The sequence below is a fragment of the Mytilus galloprovincialis genome, chromosome 8 (assembly GCF_965363235.1).
Source record: "Mytilus galloprovincialis chromosome 8, xbMytGall1.hap1.1, whole genome shotgun sequence".
Lineage (NCBI taxonomy): Eukaryota > Metazoa > Mollusca > Bivalvia > Mytilida > Mytilidae > Mytilus > Mytilus galloprovincialis.
In genome coordinates, this window is record NC_134845.1 from 31,564,803 (window position 1) to 31,583,583 (window position 18,781).

At 31.8% G+C, this 18,781-nt stretch overlaps 1 protein-coding gene across 2 annotated transcripts; it reads right to left on the reverse strand.

The window, feature by feature from the left end:
- Window positions 1-3,046: 3,046 nt before the first annotated feature.
- Window positions 3,047-13,872, reverse strand: LOC143085562 (pirin-like). Of its 2 annotated transcripts, none has more exons than XM_076261992.1 (9): window positions 13,774-13,872; window positions 11,387-11,646; window positions 10,753-10,845; window positions 9,537-9,617; window positions 8,929-9,135; window positions 8,194-8,323; window positions 7,500-7,585; window positions 5,774-5,840; window positions 3,047-4,043 (listed from the first exon to the last, which is right to left on the reverse strand). In XM_076261992.1, exons 2-9 carry the CDS (start codon window positions 11,639-11,641, stop codon window positions 3,928-3,930), a joined length of 1,035 nt encoding a protein of 344 aa, XP_076118107.1. In that variant the 5' UTR covers window positions 11,642-11,646; window positions 13,774-13,872; the 3' UTR covers window positions 3,047-3,927. The 2 variants fall into 2 exon arrangements, with proteins under 2 accessions (XP_076118107.1, XP_076118106.1); XM_076261991.1 differs by lacking the exon at window positions 3,047-4,043 and adding an exon at window positions 4,870-5,006.
- Between the last annotated feature and the right edge of the window lie 4,909 nt (window positions 13,873-18,781).

Consider the following 18,781-nt stretch of genomic DNA (forward strand, 5'->3'; position numbering starts at 1 on the left):
GATACGATATTCCCGTGCTTGCATTTCATATCATGATTTTCTTGATAGAGGGTTGCTGCTCACAAGGAAGCTATTAAACCAAGAGTTCCAAATGGTGAAGTTGAAATCATCCCTTCATACATTTTACGGACGCATTTACGAGTTGGTTGACCGTTATGGTATAACCGTTTCACAAATGGTATCGGATATGTTCCTTACGTCGTAACTACAATCCCCTTCCATTTCATGAATTTGACCTACCGAATTAGACTATTTACCGGATTTGTTATCACATAAGCAAAACAACGGGTGCCACATGTGGAGCAGGATCTGCTTACCCTTCCGGAGCACCTGCGATCACAGCTAGTTTTTTGGTGGGGTTCGTGTTGTTTATTCTTTAGTTTTCTGTGTTGTGTCATGTGTGCTGTTGTTTGTTTGTCTTTTTCATTTTTAGCCATGGCGTTGTCAGTTTGTTTTAGATTTATGAGTTTGACTGTCCCTTTGGTATCTTTCGTCCCTCTTTTTTGAGTTGCTATAAAAATGTCCAAACTAAGCATTTATATAATTTTTCTTTCGAAAAGTCTTCTATATTCATAAGTATCGGACATCATTTGAATTAAAACATCATATATTCAGTAAAATATGTGTGAAATAACAACACGTTATTGATAATTTTCCATGGGGAGATAAACTTACACATCATTCTTTTGGAAAAAGATTTTTTGAAAGAAAAAATAATTATCTCCCAAAGGAAACTTTCTACAAACGTATTGTAATTTCACACTTATTTTACTGAATATGAACTGTTTTAAATCACATAATGTCTGATTATCTTGGTTTTGTCATATGTTAAGGGACTTTCAGTTTTGCATTATCCTTGAAGTTCGTTTTTATTTTTTTCACAAAAACAATAATAATAAATAAATAAAAAGATGCATTTAAAGTCGGTTATACATATAACAATACAACTTAAGCTCTGTAGAGCTTTTATCCGACATACATATTTGACAATACATAAAACATATAAAACATAAAGGACATCATGCAAAATAAATAATGTTATCAAGCAATTAATAAGCACAATTAGAGCATATTAAGCAAACATAAAATGCAGATAAAGTAACATTCATGCAATAGCTATTATAAAGCACTAAAGGTAGTCAAGCACTTAAAACAGAAATAAAAAGTTATGCCTCAAAATTTAAAAGCCAGAGTATACAAGATAAATAAATAACTGATCTACAGCTCACTGAGATCTGCAGGAGGAACACTGACACTGACACTGACATCTAGATTAAATAAAATATATTTATTTTCAGTTTTCTTGCAAATGGCTATTGCCTGAAACTTGTCAGGGTTGGCCTTCATATGATTTAAAAGGAACCATATGAAGTAATGAAAGACAAATTAGTAGGCAGATATGTTCAAGATTTTCAAAATTGGTGTGTCACTTCTTAAAGATCTTCTTGAAGCTTTATTGTCATTTGTAAATATTGATGCTGATGATTATTTATGTGCGGTGAGTAACCGAATTCGTGTCTGAGTAAATCCCTTTTGCGGCGTGCAAGTGTGTTTTGTACAGAAAACTTGAGACTGCTTCAGACAAATCTTATACGGAGTTCTGCTCTGTAATTTTGCACATGTTTTGGTGACATTAAGGTTCATGTGGATCCTTTGGCTAAAATGGCCGTATTTTTACCTCAAAATTTACTCTTAGTACAGACAAACCTGCGCATCTGTAAAAAAATTCAGACATAGCATGCCCTAGATAAATAAATTTCAAATATGTTTTATGTTTTAGAAAAATAAAAACTAACCAGGATTTGGCAGTGCACTGTTTTTTCATTCCTCCAGAAGGTGCAAAAACAAACCCAAATTGGGAAACAGGTTTGAAAATTTCCCCACAGGTAATAATTGAAGTGAGCGTATTAATTGACATGGACAACAAATGGACAATAGATACCTGACAATAATTGGTAAACTGTGTACCTGAGTGGACCATATCAAGGGAAACTCAACTGTTTGTTAATTTTATCATTTTCTTCAGGGACGAAAAAAAGTGCACGGCAAAATCGAGTTAAGTTATGAATTTTCTAAATCATACGATGCATTTGAATTTTATTTATCTAGGGCATGCCATGCGTTAAAACTTTTAAAGATGCACAGGTTGTCTGTCCTCAGAGTAAATTTTGAGGTGAAAATACGGCCATTTTAGCAGTAGGGTCCACACGAACCTTAAGCCAAAGTCGTGATTTTGTACTAGACATTATAGTAAATAAAAAGTAAACCAACCATATTCAGGTTTAACACAAAATACTTTGATGCTTTTTTCTCTATTTCTAACATTACAAATTCACATAACTTCAAAACATAAATTTGAGCTAAATAAAATACCTTTAGATTGTTATGAGTCATCAGGATCAAGACAATAACAGAGAAGGTGTGTTTGAAATACACCTAATGTAAAGGTAAATAACAAAAATACCGAACTCAACGAAAAATTATTAACGGAAAGTCTCTAAACAAATGACAAAAATCAGAAGCTCAAACACATCAAACCAATGTATGAAATTGTTATACTCCTGACATTGTACAGGCATTTTCTTATGCAGAAAATGGTTGATTAAACCTGGATTTATAGGCAGCTTAACCTCTCATTTGTATGACAGTCGCATAAGATTCCATTATATTGACAAAAATAAGTGAACAAAACAAACAGACATAATAGATAAAAATGTTCAAAAATAGAGGTACATCAGTCAAAATTGTGTTATAATCGTTATCACTATAAAACAAAGAATTAATCAGCAAATATAAACAAAAAGGCACGTAGACAAAGCACATTAGCTAAAACGAAATATCTTAAGACGTACTGTAATGAGTCATCATAACAGAGTAGGTGTGTTTGAATTACGAACTATCAGATAAGGACAAAATTATAGGCAAATTTAAAGTTTTAATAATGGGTTAAGACACAAAATCTGACATCCCGATAATTTGATTGGATTGTAATAAGAGAAGGGCAACACGTCTTTAATAAAACAATGTATTAGCATATTCATAAAACAAAAATTATCACAATTTATTAAATAAAATATTTAAACATAACATGTAACAACAATGATATTTAGATCTACTTATCATGATAAACAAATATGGACATCATTTACGAGAGAACATTATTACTTTTTAAACACAGAAGTATGATATGCATACAACAGAAACTTAATATCACATCAGAAATATGTATGTCACTTCAAGAGGCATGATATATTGGTAAATAAACTCATATAGATACCAGGAATGCAATTTTATATTTACACCAGACGCGTGTTTCGTCTACAAAAGACTCATCAGTGACGCTCGAATCAAATAATGTTTAAAGGTCAAATACAGTACGAAGTTGAAGAGTATTGAGGACCAATGTCACTGTTTTCAATTGAGTTTTGGTTTTTATGGTGAATGTAGAGTATTCGAAATCCTTCTCAAATCTGCATTCTGAATATGTGTACCGGTACCTCCTCAGACCCAAATGTTACTGACCAAAAGTTTTCTTACATTCTAGGAAAATAACAGAATATAAAGTCATATATGAAGGTGAAGCTCAAAACTTGTTAATGTTCAAAAAGGATGCTGTGATCATTTAAGTAATAGGGAGAAAACTTAACACAATATCTCCTAAGGGTTACAGTAAGCAATTGCTTATTACGTAATAATTAATTATATTCATTCTTAGTTTTAAACATGTGATAATGATATAGATCAATAATCAGTGTAAAATAATTGTAGACAAGACCAGGCTATATTTCTGACAGCTGTAGTTCTTTTACGTTTAACACTGAAAAGTGTTTTATTCGTCGGTGTCATATTTTCGGGATATATTTGTCCTTTTTTAATATATCCAACACTGCAAAAGTCATGTACAAGGTAACACGAACACAGACTTTACTATTCATATGCAACCCAAGAGTTCCAAGTATGTGCCTTTTCAAAACCATTTTCCCCCTGTCTGTAATCATCCAGAGCTTGTTTGATTTCTTCATCTGTACACATAACAAAAGGACCTAAATGGATAAATTGGTCACTAACTAGAATATATAGTACTGTGTGTATGACAAATTGATCAACAGCAACCAACTGACATAATGTTAATAGAAAATGGTAAAATAAAAGGCGGCAAAACGAAAATTGAAATAAATGACGATGTGAAAGTAATAATTTATCCAATCTTGTCCTTCACATGACGATGATTGCAAAATCTGCATATATCCAAAAAATGTCACTTAAGGGGGCTCGCGGGTCTAAATCGAAATTTTTATTTAATATAAGACTTCGCTATATTTTTCTATAAATGAACTTTATCTTATACTTAAAAGAAAAATGAAATAAAAAACTGGGGTCACCGTTCATTTACGGTCACAATCTGCCATCGAAAGAAGCATACATTTTTGTTAATGTCCTTTTTTTCTGTTGAACTAATAGGAGAAACAGAAGTAATATCGAAATAAAAAAAGATTTAAATTACAGAAATCGCTTAAATTTTACAATTATTTAGTTTATGTACAACTTATTCGAAAACAACAATAAAAAATATAGGTCACCGATTGGTTAAAAAAGATATTTCAATTTTAGTTCCAAAAAATGGCATTTTTGCACCAAAGGGAGATAATTTGGAGCTTTTTCAATGATATCTTCATTTTAAAAGTCACCTAGGGCCAACACGAATTGGTTTTTTGGAAAGATTTTTGTACCATATGATAAAGTAACAACTACTAAAGGTAATAAATAAAATTTGTAATGAAAAATAAATGTTTAATTTTTTCTGAAAATTTTATACCCGCGAGCCTCCTTAAAGTACATGTTTGAACAAATCAACGAAAGATACAATAATATAGATTAATTGTTTAATTATCGTCGTTTCACATAGTCAGATTCCCATCTGGATGCATTTTCAAAACCATTCTTTCCCATTTGATAATCAAACATGGCCTGCTGTATTTCTTCTGGTGTATTCATCACAAATGGGCCTGTCAAATATAGGTTTGAAGGTCAAAACAATTCTACAGGACTACTTAACCGTGGTATACAAGCATACAACATTACACAAATTCTTCAATTTTGCACTTTAAGGTGCTGAATGTTTTAAGAGAGAAGAAATGTCATGATAAAAGAAGAAAAGTCACAAACTCTGATCGCCTATACATCTTCACTAGCCAAGGTTTAAGATCCAGTGCCAAGGGTTAGTCTCATGGTAAATAAAAATAATCATGAGGAGAAAAGTCCAAATATATTTCCATGAACTCAAAGGGGGTTGTATTTATCAAAAATACATCAAACTGTTCGAACTGGTGTAAATGCATGCAGAGTTACAGAAACACAACTACTTTTTATAGCAATCAATGATGCCATGCCTATGCGTTATGCTCTGTTGGTTTACAATCTGGAATAGACGAAATGCATTGTTGGTGTTGCATAAGATTGCTGATTATGAAAACTTATATTTTTTTATTATTTACCTAGCATGATATATCGTCTTGTGTGACTTAAACCAAGACAGGTATATGACAGTTGCCAACAAGTAGTCCTTTCCGATTAATGACTATTGAATAGTAGTTTACTTCTGTTACCTTTATTTTAAACCATATTCTTTCTTTTCGTGTCAGTATTGTGCAGAGTATTATTAATAATCTTTTTTGGAACATTTAATTGACGGACTTTAAACTTTCACAGTGCCAAACAAACCGTCTTTTCATTTCAATTTTTTAACAGTTATTAACATTACTATTAAACTAACCATGCTGTTTAACGGGCTCTCCTAGAGGTTTACCGCCTATCAACACAAAACGACACAACTCTGGACTCTGGAAAAAACAGAACAGATTCATATATACACATGGAAAAAAGTATTGCAACACCTTGATTTTTTAAAATTTGAAAAATCAACCTCTTTTTTTGGATGGAATATAATAAAATATTTGTATAATATTATTGAAACATAGTTTATGATAACATTGGCATTGAAACGAACAAAAAACGTTTGAAAAAAAAATGATTTATATAACCACAATTTTAATAACAAAATGAAATGTTTTTTGTACAAAAAATTGCATTTTACAACTTTTACTGTAGTCGAACCTTACAATGTCAGACATTTCAAAATTAATCTTCAGATGACTGTTCACATCATGGTTGATCGTTATACGCCAAAGAATTAATACTTTGTGCGCAGCCTCCATTCAAACGTCTTCTGATTCCTGCCAAAAATCGACTAATTTGTTGCTAAGGTAGCAGCAACCATTTCTGATGAAGAGCATTGTTTATTCCATGATGTGTTTGAACTGGGGTGTCCTTTCGCGCACGTTCCGCCCAATAGTGTTCCATATATGCTCGATATGGTTCAAATCCGGGCTACGATCCGTCCAAGGAAGATGAACCGAGTTCCATTGGAACAATGGATCTTCCTCCACGATGCTAATTTTCAATTTTAGCGAGCTCTGCACTACATTGGATAAGGAAAACTGTGTGTCTGTTTGTAAGCAAAGGTCTCTGAAATGGTCTTATCGCACGATAACCAGTAGCGATGAGTCTATCACGAACAGTTCTTGTTAAAAAGCTCCTGTATACCCACCACTCTCATTTTTAGGATTGTATTGTATGAATGGGTTTCCTTCTGACCAACCTTCATTATGCTTGATTTTCCCTAGCAAATGGCATAGGGGGTCTTCTTTATCTCGAAAGGTCTTGAACATCGTTTATTGCCTTATTTTTAACTCAAAACGAATTATAGTGGAATGGTGATGACCAACAATACGTGCAGTTGTTACAGCGACATCCCTTCTTCTCTCATGCTGATAATATGCCATCTTGCTGCAGTTTAGAGTTGTCTAGGACCCATTACAAGGTGTCAATCACATAACTTTAAAAACTTTGTTATTTGAAGTGTTGAAAACAATGAGGATGAAAACATCTGTTTTGCTGTTTACGGGTACAGTAGCTGCATGTGCAGATAAAAACTTATCGACTCGATATTTATTGATTAAGCTCAGGTGATACTTAAATAATGTTTAAGTTGTTCTATTTTACCAAATTATATCACAAAAAAATAAAAAGTGTTTTTTTTATTTCAATTTCAATTTGGTGTTGCAATACTTTTTTCCATGTGTATATATTGTTTAACATTCTGTAATGGATATTGCTTCGCTGACCAAATAACAGCATGCCATTTAACAGCAGAATAGGAAGCTAGGATACTGGAGTAGGTTTCAAAAAATAACATACGACTAAGAATTATCTTAAATATACTGAATTGTTCATGACTTAAGCTCGATCTTAATCGTAAGATTTTGTGAACCGACTCCAGATCTATAAAGTTTTCTATGGGATTTACTTTTAACTTTTTCAAACAAATCAAATGTTTGTTTATAATTTATTTCTTTTGAACAACTTATAATTATTGTATTAATAAAAGTTTCTAAAATTGTGTATGATCATGAATATTATTAAACTTATATCACGCCTACCTTGTTTTCAACTCTAATCCCATCGCCATTTTGATCTAAAACAAGTGTATAGTGAGCTTCATGTTGTTTGGCAGCTGAACCCTCACCTATAGAAATATACAAGCTCTTTCAGTTTGCCATTGAATCCAAACAATTTCTATAGAAGTTTTACTTCTATCTTTTTTTACTTAGGTGCCTATATTTGATAATACTACGAACAGAAAAGTTGGCAATTATATTCCTTACAAATAAAATCATTTAAGATGTCAGAATTGAAATTTTGTATTTGCGTCAGAAGCGCATTGCATCTACAAAAGACTCATCAGTGACGCTCAAAACAAAAAACATTAAAAAGGCCAAATAAAGTACGAAGTTGAAGAGCATTAAGGACCTAGCTAACATTCCTAAAAATTTAGCCAAAATACAGCTTGGGTAATACATATATTCCTTAAGTAGAAAAGCATTAGTAAAATAAATACTGAGAATAAAATAGTAAAGAGTAAAATAACAAAAATACCGAACTTCAAGGGAAATTCAAATTGGAAGGTTCCTTATCACATGACAAAATAAAAAGTTCACAGGATAGAAAACAACTGTCATATTTATTTATTATATTCTCAAAATTAAACAAATATAAATCCCAGCGTAGTTAATGTTGTATTCATAAAACAGTTAAATAGCTATCAAAAGATGTCAGGATTTATATATGTCTTACCAAACGTTGCCTTCCCAGATAAAGTATATATAAAACTATTCCACCCTTGAGGTATAGGTTGATTAAGAACAGCTCCTTGTTCTAGCTGGAAGTCTAAGTACATTGTTGGTGTTCTTGTGTAAACAGGGGACTAAAATATAAAATATCAATTAAAGAGTACAGCTAGCATTTTGGTATCTGGTATTTTTGTATAAACAAGAGATTTAAAAAAAAATGCATAACGTAATGTTGGTGTAAATATGGAACAAACTAAAAAGTCAAATACCTTTACTGCTTTGATTGGGTAAATGGGTTCTGTTTTTATTTGTAAATGTTTTCAAGCTGAATTGCACTTTTTTTCTGACATCTACATTCACAAATTAGAGGCAACTGTAGTCTCTTGATATTTAAATATTGTAAATGCATTAAGAAGATATAAATCAAGTAAACAGAAAAAAAATTATGAAATCACATGCATTAGTTCCAAAAGGAGCGAGACTTTGATAATTCATACCGTTTATTTATTCACTGACTGACAATTCATCATTGTAGAGATACATTTAGATGTTGAATCAATGGACGAAAAAGGACAAAACAGGATTGTATGTATTTTTATAATATGTATGTTCTCTAAAATAAAATGCTATGGATGGAGACTTCTGAGATGATACCATTCTGCAAGGATTTTCTCTTAAAGTTTGTTCTATATACATTGTATGATTTTCTTTTTGAACATAATACAATGGTTACACCAACCTTAATTCCTAATGATTCTCCAGCTATGACCTTGACATGGACACCATTTTGTTTTGTCTTAGGAATGTCCTTGTCTAACAATTCTTGATAGGCAGGTGCTGTCATTTTATCTTTACTTGCCAGGTTAACCCACAACTGTAGTCCATGAGCTTGTTCTGTACCATGGGGCATCTCACAATGTACAATCCCACGACCTGCTGTCATCCACTGTTAAACGATGTACAACATATATTTTGTATTGTTGAAAATATAAAAAAAATAGCAACATTTCGAAGAATCATTGATGATTCAAATATGCTGTATAAAATGAGTTCACTGACCAAAGCCAATTAACTGTAAAAAAAAATTAGATAGATATGGTGACAATTTAAGTTTATGAATAATGTAAATTAAGAAATTATTGCGTGCATTTATTATTGCGATCATATCAGATTGTTATCTAATTTTATTCAGAGACGGCAAAATATGTTATTTTTATTTTGTCAGTGTCGGGAAAATACCCACTGAACAATAATCTCGGGAATATTTGATGGGACCTCGCTACAAATACTCTCAACTGTTGTCCTTCATTATATAGTGTAGTATTCACTGTAAAAGTAGTAAAGTACCTGTAAATCACCAGGATGTATTGTCCCTTTGTGTCCACAAAAATCTTCATGTGTCACTCCACCCTCTAAAACATAGGTCACCTGCAAATGATAATAAACATTGGCTATTAAATGTCCAGAAGCAAGTAAATTGCATTTACAAAACGAGACTAGTCTTTGCTTTTGAGTCTACATGCGGAAAATTAGCAATTTATAATTTTCAAATGTTCGTGTTAACCTTTCCAGGATCAAACCCACAACCTCCCGCACCCAAGGCTAGCATGCTACCATTAGACCACCGATGATGTGTACCAAAATTGAACTATTGAACAGTATCATGACTTTACGTCATACCTCACTGACAACCATTAGAACAGTGCAGACAGACTATTAATGATAGAACTGTAACTACTGTTCAATATATATTTAGTCACAAACCGCTTCCAAGTTGGTGGTCTTGTGGTGGAATGCTTGCCCTAAAAGAGAGAAGTCGTGGATTTGATCCCCAGCAGGTCAAACCACAGACTGTAATATTGGTATTTGCTGCTTTTCCGGAATTATGTATCTGGGTAGTATGACATATCTTCATGTTGACTGTTACATGTTTACCTTGTAAAACAGTGGCGGATTCAGGGGGGACGTAGAGGGCGTACGCCCCCCTTTTACTTGCACTTTTTAAATTATTTTACGTGATTAAAAAATTTCGCCTCGATCCGTTCGGCGAGAAAATATAATCTACGACCTCCATTCGAAAATCCTGGATCCGCCCCTGTGAACTATCACATTTCAAATGAAGCTCACACAGTCAGCATATCAATGTAAAATTCTTATCACCAATTTATCCAGTTATATCTATATATTTAACTAGTATCACCCATTTTGAACATGGTTATCGTAGAGCGTCTTGGACCTATATTAAGGTATGATATGGGCAAGAAGGTGAATTTGAGCTTGTGTTTTTTTTTTCATTTCTTAAAAATCTTTAACTCTATAGCCAAATTGCCCGGTTCTCTTTTCTTTTAGAATAATGTATTATGAAACTTTGGACCAACATCAAATTGAAATTACAAAAAAAAAACGATGTATGAAAACATTGAAATAATGACTGGCAATCATCTTATTTCAATTAAAACATTGATGCATTTTACGTTACGTGTTACCAAGTATATATCATACATTCATAGTTGAGCTTTCTTTGCTTATAATCATATGAATGTTTGCATAATATAAAACATACCGTTTCAAATCCTCTGTGTGGATGGTCAGGAAAGCCAGCAGGGGCTTTAACTCTAAAATCATCAAGTAATAGGAATGGATCAAAGTTACGAAGCTGAAAGAAGAATATATACATTTATTTTTAAAATGGCCAAATTATAAGCAATTCCAATGCTTTTTTATCAGACTACAAAAATCTTTAAGTATATATACATGTATTAAATAAAAATTTTAATTCGTTTCATCAAAAAATGTTTTGGACAAAAGTTCAGCTTACATCAAAACTGTATAGCAGTCTCTGTTCAACTCCTGACTGTGTCATTATCCCTCCTAATCATACCACCTCCTTATACGAATAAACTTATTTTGGTTCTTACTCTCACCTAAGAATATGCTCTGCTTACACACAAGATAACTATGACCTGGGCCCTCTAACTCTTACCTAATATACTTTCTACACGTACAGTCACGTTACAGTCACTTTATCATAATTCGGCTTCTACTCCTCCATATTTGCTTTCCTCAATATCTAATAGTCATCATTTCACAACTAACTACCTTAAGCATCTTATGACCCTGGACTCTACAGACTAATTAAGTCTTACTTCGTTACATCCCTAGGCTCTGTTTGCCCATGGCTTCTTGTTAATTATTACCTGATTACCTCCTACACTCCTCCTGACTTTGGCTCCTACTCCCTCATCCTGTTCTTTGTTTTGTATAGCCTGTTTTACATTTCTGGATGGCATATTGTTATCTGCAGTGCCAAGTAAACAAATATCAGTTCTGGGCTTGTCAAAAAGCAGTTTCGAACTAGATCTGTTGATGAAGAAGGTACCCTCTATCAACTGTCCAAAATGTGTGACTATGAGGAAAACTGATGCCCAATTATGTATACGTTGGTGTACCATTCAACCTATGTAAAATATAAATTTAAAAAAAATACTGAACTCCTAGGGAAATTCAAGGCGGAAAGTCCCTAATCAAATGGCAAAATCAAAGATAAAACACATCAAACGAATGGATAACAATATTCCTGACTTGGTACAGGTATTTTCTTATGTAGAAAATGGTGGATTGAACCTGGTGAAAAGATATACCATGCAGTTTATAGCCCACTTAACCATGTTAAATACTTGTTAACCCTTCAGTGACTATCGTTTTTTTTAAAGCCATTATTGTTTATCATTAAAGGAAGATCATCGGATTGACCACCAATTATTGGTTGTTTTAACTCAAACTTAATTCAATGGTGTACATGTACTATTATGACATTACATTCTTGATTGTATGTAGGTAAAAATCTCATTAGAGATTAGCAGAGGTGTTGGTAACATTTCAATCGTAACTATTTTGGTGTATTCGATTATTTGGCAATTTCATAGAATTACCACTGAAACGTGTGTCGTCTCATATAGCAGAACAGGTACAGACTAAAGTAAAGAAAAGTAAAGCAAGCTTATGTAACGACCTTTATTGTATACTCAAATTTAGCAGTGTTATCAGAGGTTGCAAGATTTCCTCTATATTTTTCTGTCATTATATCTATGGTAAAATATGTACACAGGCTTAAAAAGTTGGACAAAGGGTTACTTTATGATGCTTAATATGTTTGTAATAAAATTTTAGATGCAGAAAACATTAATTGTAGGTATTCATCTATGAAATATGTACTTCAATCACTTGATATACAAAATTTAGATACAAAGCTCAATAAATTAATTAAATTTGTAAAAGGTAAACTTTGTAATAGTTTCAAAACATTTTGGTTGGTCAAAAGATCTGAAACCTTATCACAAGGTAATAGTAAATTAGAAAATTATTTCAACCTCAAGACTGACTTTGTAAAGGAGGCTTGAGAAAGATAGATATAGTAAAAAATATATAGAGAGAACTCAACGTCTATGTCATCACTGCTTATCACATGGATCAAATTCTATTGAAGATGAGACCCATTTTACAGTAAATTGTCCATTATATGATGAACAGAGGAAACCATTATTTGATAAAGTTATCACTTTTTGTACTAATTTTAAAGAACTACCTAATGATAAGAAATATTTCTGGCTGTTCACAAATGAGCATTTACCAACTCTCATGTGCCTAGGAAATTACATTATTAAAGGTTTAGAAATAAGATCCAAATGTAAACAAAATTTTGAAATAATATAATATTTTATTGTTATAACATTTTAATATAATAGTTATATAAAACACATGTTGTGTTAGGCTATGATCCTGTCCATAATGTTATAGTATGGTATTAGTTTTCTGTTTTGCTTTTTCCAATCATATTGTGTTGTAAAATGATGCCCTTTATGGGTTCTTGATTAGATTAATAAAATTCTTATCTTATACTATGCCGACCCCATAATAAAGCTTATTTACTCAATTATGTCTTTATATTATTTTTTATTTGCATGTTTTGTCTTAACATTTACTGCATGCCATCAATCATATGCACCTATAGACCGAGGCAAGGATTTGTATAGTAAGATCTTATTATACAAATCCTTGACCAAGGCTACAGTTATTTAGTACCTATGTTCAAAACTCGTATATCGATATAATATTCTTTTTAGACATTCTTGATAAAACCCTGTTCACAAAGATCATTTCTAAATTGTGAATCATAAAATATCGATGTTCTAACCTTAAATTTGATGTAATAAAACTTACATATATTTTTTCCGTTTAAAGAAATTGAGTTAGTTCCCTTTAGCCACAGGTTATCCGTTCGATATAAATAAACTTCAAATTATCTCATCTCAAATGTCTGAAATGACCTGAGAACCAATATACTTCAAAATGACTGGACTTACTAGATGTTGTTGAGAAAAATGATATCCTCCACATGTACAAAATACATGATCCCAGTTGCCTTTATATTTTGTTTCTAATTAAAAACAGGTTCTTACTTTGACGATATAAAATAGAACTTTTAAATGACTAAGCACTTAATATTTGCTTAGTAATAAACGCATGCAATTATACTATATACATGTATTCAATTAGACTAATCACATCTTAAGTTAAGACTTACCATTTATCTTTTAGAAATCAATATATTCTGTTCCTAAGTGAAAATAGCCGCTCGCTCAGTTTGTTAGTAAACATGAATCTATGGGAGCTAACTCTTGTTACTTAAAATACTCTATAAATTATTGGTCGTATTATGTAAGTGCAAAAACTAGCAAAAAATAATATGACATCATTAGACACAAATCTGTTTCTGATCACTCAATAATGACTTTTTCAAAACTCATATTTTATATTCCATCTGTATTGTGTGTGTATCTGGGATAAATTATATTTCGTCTTGAAAATGCATGAAACATTTGCCACTGGACGTACTAAAGCAAGCAAATATCAACCAATAAATTAAAAATATGTTATTTACGGCAGAAATTAAAATAGAACATCAAGTTCTTGAAAATTCTTATTCATATTTTTTAGTATTTTCAACAATTGTCTTCTATGTGCTACCAATCAATCAGATTCAGTGGTTTTTTTTGACAAAGATGATCACCTCTTATACAATGGTTCAATGTCTGGACTTAATTTAAAAAAAATACTTACTTACTTACTTACTTACTTACTTACTTACTTACTTACTTACTTACTTACTTACTTACTTACTTACTTACTTACTTACTTACTTACTTACTTACTTACTTACTTACTTACTTACTTACTTACTTACTTACTTACTTACTTACTTACTTACTTACTTACTTACTTATACTTAACTTACTTACTTACTTACTTACTTACTGGAAAAATTTGTCAATTGATCCCCTATAGGAGTTATAATCCATGAAAGACATTTTTAAGGCTCACACAATCTGTAGCTACTTGTCCACAATCCTTGCCCTGTAGCCCAATTAAATGCACCAAAACTCTAACTATGCTATTTCCTGGTTTTTTTTTCTCTGTTGATATTCAAAACTACTAGAGTTCTGTTTTTTTCATCGTGGTAGTTTTTTTTATCAGTTTAGATGTCTCACCTAGGTGCATTACGTTTTCCGGTTTGTACATCCGTTCGTTCGTTCGTCCCTTCGTCCGACCGTCTGTCTCGTTTCAGGTTATTTTTTTTTTGTCAAAGTAATTTTTATGAAGTTGAAGTCCAATCAACTTGAAACTTAGTATAGATGTTTCCTATGATATGATCTTTCTAATTTTAATGCCAAATTAGAGCTTTAATACCAGTTTCACGGTCCTTTGAACATAGAAAATGATATTGCGAGTGGGGCATCCGTGTACTATGTACACATTCTTGTTTTTATATAAATAGATGTGGTACCAAAGACCAAAAACATGGATACAACAACTACAGATCTCCATTCAGTCTTCAACAATAACATAATCCGTATATATACTGTATATATAATTTATGATATTTAAGGCCCTTTCGGTTATAATATTTGATGGGTTTAAAAAAAAATATTGTTGTTTGTTTTATTTAAAGGGAATCAAAAGCTAACCCTATTTTGTTGTGTCCTCGATGGCTTTGATAAGAGATCTTTGGTCATTGTCGAAGGCCGTACAGTACCTATAGTTGGTTGTTAATTTCTGTTTCATTTTGACTCTTGTGGCGAGTTGTCTCATTGGCAATCATACCACATCTTTTTATTTATAAATATAGCAATGGATTTCTATGAATAACCTGTTTTTGATAGAAAAGGTACCAAATTTTTCACTAAATATAATATCCTCGGCCACCAAGGAACTGTATGATTGAGATGAGCACCTGCCATTGTGAGAACATTGTTTAACACTTCCTTTGTGAAGCAAGGTTAAAAGATTAACAATGTAATATTCACTTAACATTTCTTTAACTCAAATTCAATAAAAATTAAACACCTTAAAATGTGAATAGTACGTTTGAAGTTTATTTCTTTTTTTTTGTTGTAAATAAGACGGTGACAAGAATCTGTCTCTAATATTAAGTATATAATGACTTGTAAAAACGTTGAATATTGTTGTAGATTTGATATCTTAGGGTGTTAAAACAACACAGTCATAAATGTAACAAAAATGATTGTTTGAGAATTTGAACTAACATACCAAGTCATACCTACCATGCTTCAGTTGATATAATAATAAACCATCGCACCTGATTTGACCATAAACTGGCCAACAATATATCGTGAAATTAGACTCTTTTATTTACTATTTTGTGAATTGAATGTGTATGTACGGGACGGGTTCTAATGACGGATACCGTGGGGTAATGTTGTGGCTATCTACCTTAATGAAATTGTTTCCATTATATTGAAACAAGATGACATTTTGTCAAAACTGTCAGAAAATCTAATTTACCTACGACCTTTTTGACAATAATGAGTTTTTGGATCATTTAATTTTAGTTTTATCTATTTATCTTCATTTTTAGTCCTTTATTATCCGGTTTATTATTGAAACCTTGTGAGAAATTTGATACCATTTTCATTAAAGGAACTGATATAAGGTCACAAGAATTTAATTCCCTTACAAAATGTTTCATAAAATTTGCACCAGGGGTGACACTTGGCATTTAAAAAAAGACATTTCATATACAATTTGTACACCGGCGGTAGGCTAAAGTGTTCAGCGACTATGATAAGTTGTCGGACAGACTTGGAACCAGATTTTCGATCATTTTCATGTGTATCCTTATATCTTTCAATTCTGCATATTGTAAATCAAGAAAAGAGTACTATGTTATTCCGCACCCCCTATTGGTCCTTATTCATTAATTGTTTTATAGCTTATATACATATAAAAAAAGAAGATGTGGTATGATTGCCAATGAGACAACTCTCCACAAGAAACCAAAATGACACAGAAATCAACAACTATAGGTCACCGTACGGCCTTCAATAATCAGCAAAGCCCATACCGCATAGTCAGCTATAAAAGGCCCCGAAATGACAATGTAAAACATGCTTATTATTGTCAGATAACTTCATCCAACTTTGTACTTATACATTGCTAACATATATATTCTGTAAAGTACTGTTTATTACCTGTATTCGTTGTTTTTTCTTTCTTAAATAGTATGCATGATTTGTTACCACCAAATATATGATATACCTATATGCCTTTAGAAAAGTAAAGCTGATAACGTATGCTCACACAATTGGCCAGTATAGACGTATTACAAGAGTTATCTTTCTTATGTAATTAGTCTAGGTATTTATGAAATGCTTGCTAGATGTACTTATGTTTTCAGATTGCAGAAAATAGAATAGTTATTGACACTGAATCACACAGATATTAGAATAGTTTCAACCCACCAAATCCGGAGGTCTTTTGAGAATAATAAGAAATGACTCAAAAGGTTTTTTTTCAATGTCCATTAGTTTTTTTTTTTAATTTTAAATCATTTTTGTGTGCATCTGCATGATAACAAATAAAAACAGCAAATGTTTGACTGAACGTGAACTACTTGAATACAGGTGTATTCAGGACTGCTGACGTACTTAATTATGCTTTCCTGGTCAGTAAAAAAATATCACATGTCTTTAATAGATCAATACACACACTAACAAATATGATCAAATTGTTTATTTTTTTGGTTAATTTTCGGTGTTTTTGCTTTGCATGTAGTAATTATGCAAAATTGTTTAATTGCAAGGACCGCACTTTTTAAACAAACACCGTGAACTACCTGATGTTCGATTTAACGAAAAACACCAGTCAGCTAATGTCATTTTTACAACTTGAGCTATTTTTTCGTTACACACATGTCATAATTTCCATAAATTTCCATTTCGATTTACTTTTAATTGTCATTTTACTACTGTATATCTTGTAATCTTATGTTAACTCGAGGTTATCTCTAGTCAAACAAATTTTTTCATCGATATGAAATTACTAGCAGCCATTTTATGTCTCATCAATTCAGTGATATCATATGTTGGTCCTTTGATCCGGGCATTTTATCTCCTGCACCAGAAATTGAACAGTGGAATGTAAACCTGTATTTCTCACCTTAAATTGACCACAAAGGGACAATTAATTGAAGTTGTAGTATGCAATTTCACAAAACCTCCTTAAAAGGTATAAAAAAGCAACATATTAATAAGAATGCTTTTGGCACACTTTAATATTTTTTAGACGTTGTTAATGGCAAATTATGAAAATTGTTAATGCAATAAGTTTTCACCTCCAGGGATAAATAAGTGAAGCTATACGAAAACAAGTGCTCAATTAAGCCTACGCTTTCCCTTTTATGACCTGAATCAGGCAATCTAATCAGTACATCGAATTTAATTGGAATTACAACAAACCCAATACTTGGTCATTCAATAAAAAATAACTGACTTAATTCCGAACTTGTCCATCTGTTGTGTTTTTTTACAATATGATATTATACAAGAGGTCAATTTCTAAAAGTATATATTCTGAAAAATTGTATACTCTAATTTTCATTGAATTAATATCCCTTTAGGATACATTTAAGACGAGACATGCAGGTTAACATTCCACCTCTTAATTTCTGGTGCAGAAAATAAAATGCCCGGATCGAGCAGAGGACCAACATGGGATATATCTTCGACAAAACATATTTGATAGTTAGACACCACCACATCAAACAAAATGGTTTTTAACTCAAAAGATTTCAAAAAGCAATGCAATAATGCATCTTTCTGAGGTAAAACATCAAACAAACAAACAAACAAACAAACAAACAAACAAACAAACAAACAAACAACAAACATACAAGACCATACAAATACCACCTGTACTAAAAGAAAATGTAGTAACAGATGGAAATTTCTTTGTAGGCATTTCAAACTTTTTATCACTTGAAGCACCGTTTCGGTACTTACAAAGTTATTAATAGAGATTTCCAGTAAAACGACACACGCCCGTAACCAATTAAAGCATATTATTTCACTAGTTTTTGCGGTGTTTTTTTTTATGTCTTCCAAAAAAGTGTGAGATATTTTTCACAGTTTTGAAATAAATTAGTTTAAACTAAAAATTCATAAATGGTGTTTTCAATTTCATTAGTTTTATTTGTGTTGATATTTTTGTAAAATAATAGAACAACTCAGTAATGA

Bases quoted from the DNA above. Each gene is read 5' to 3' on its own strand.
- LOC143085562 (XM_076261991.1), bottom strand. From the start codon at position 11,641: ATGGTACACCAACGTATACATAATTGGGCATCAGTTTTCCTCATAGTC. The intron at 9,618-10,752 runs GTATGTTTTATA...TATCATTTGCAG, and splicing joins CACACAGAGGATTTGAAACG to GTGACCTATGTTTTAGAGGG. The intron at 9,136-9,536 runs GTACTTTACTAC...ATCGTTTAACAG, and splicing joins TACATCCTGGTGATTTACAG to TGGATGACAGCAGGTCGTGG.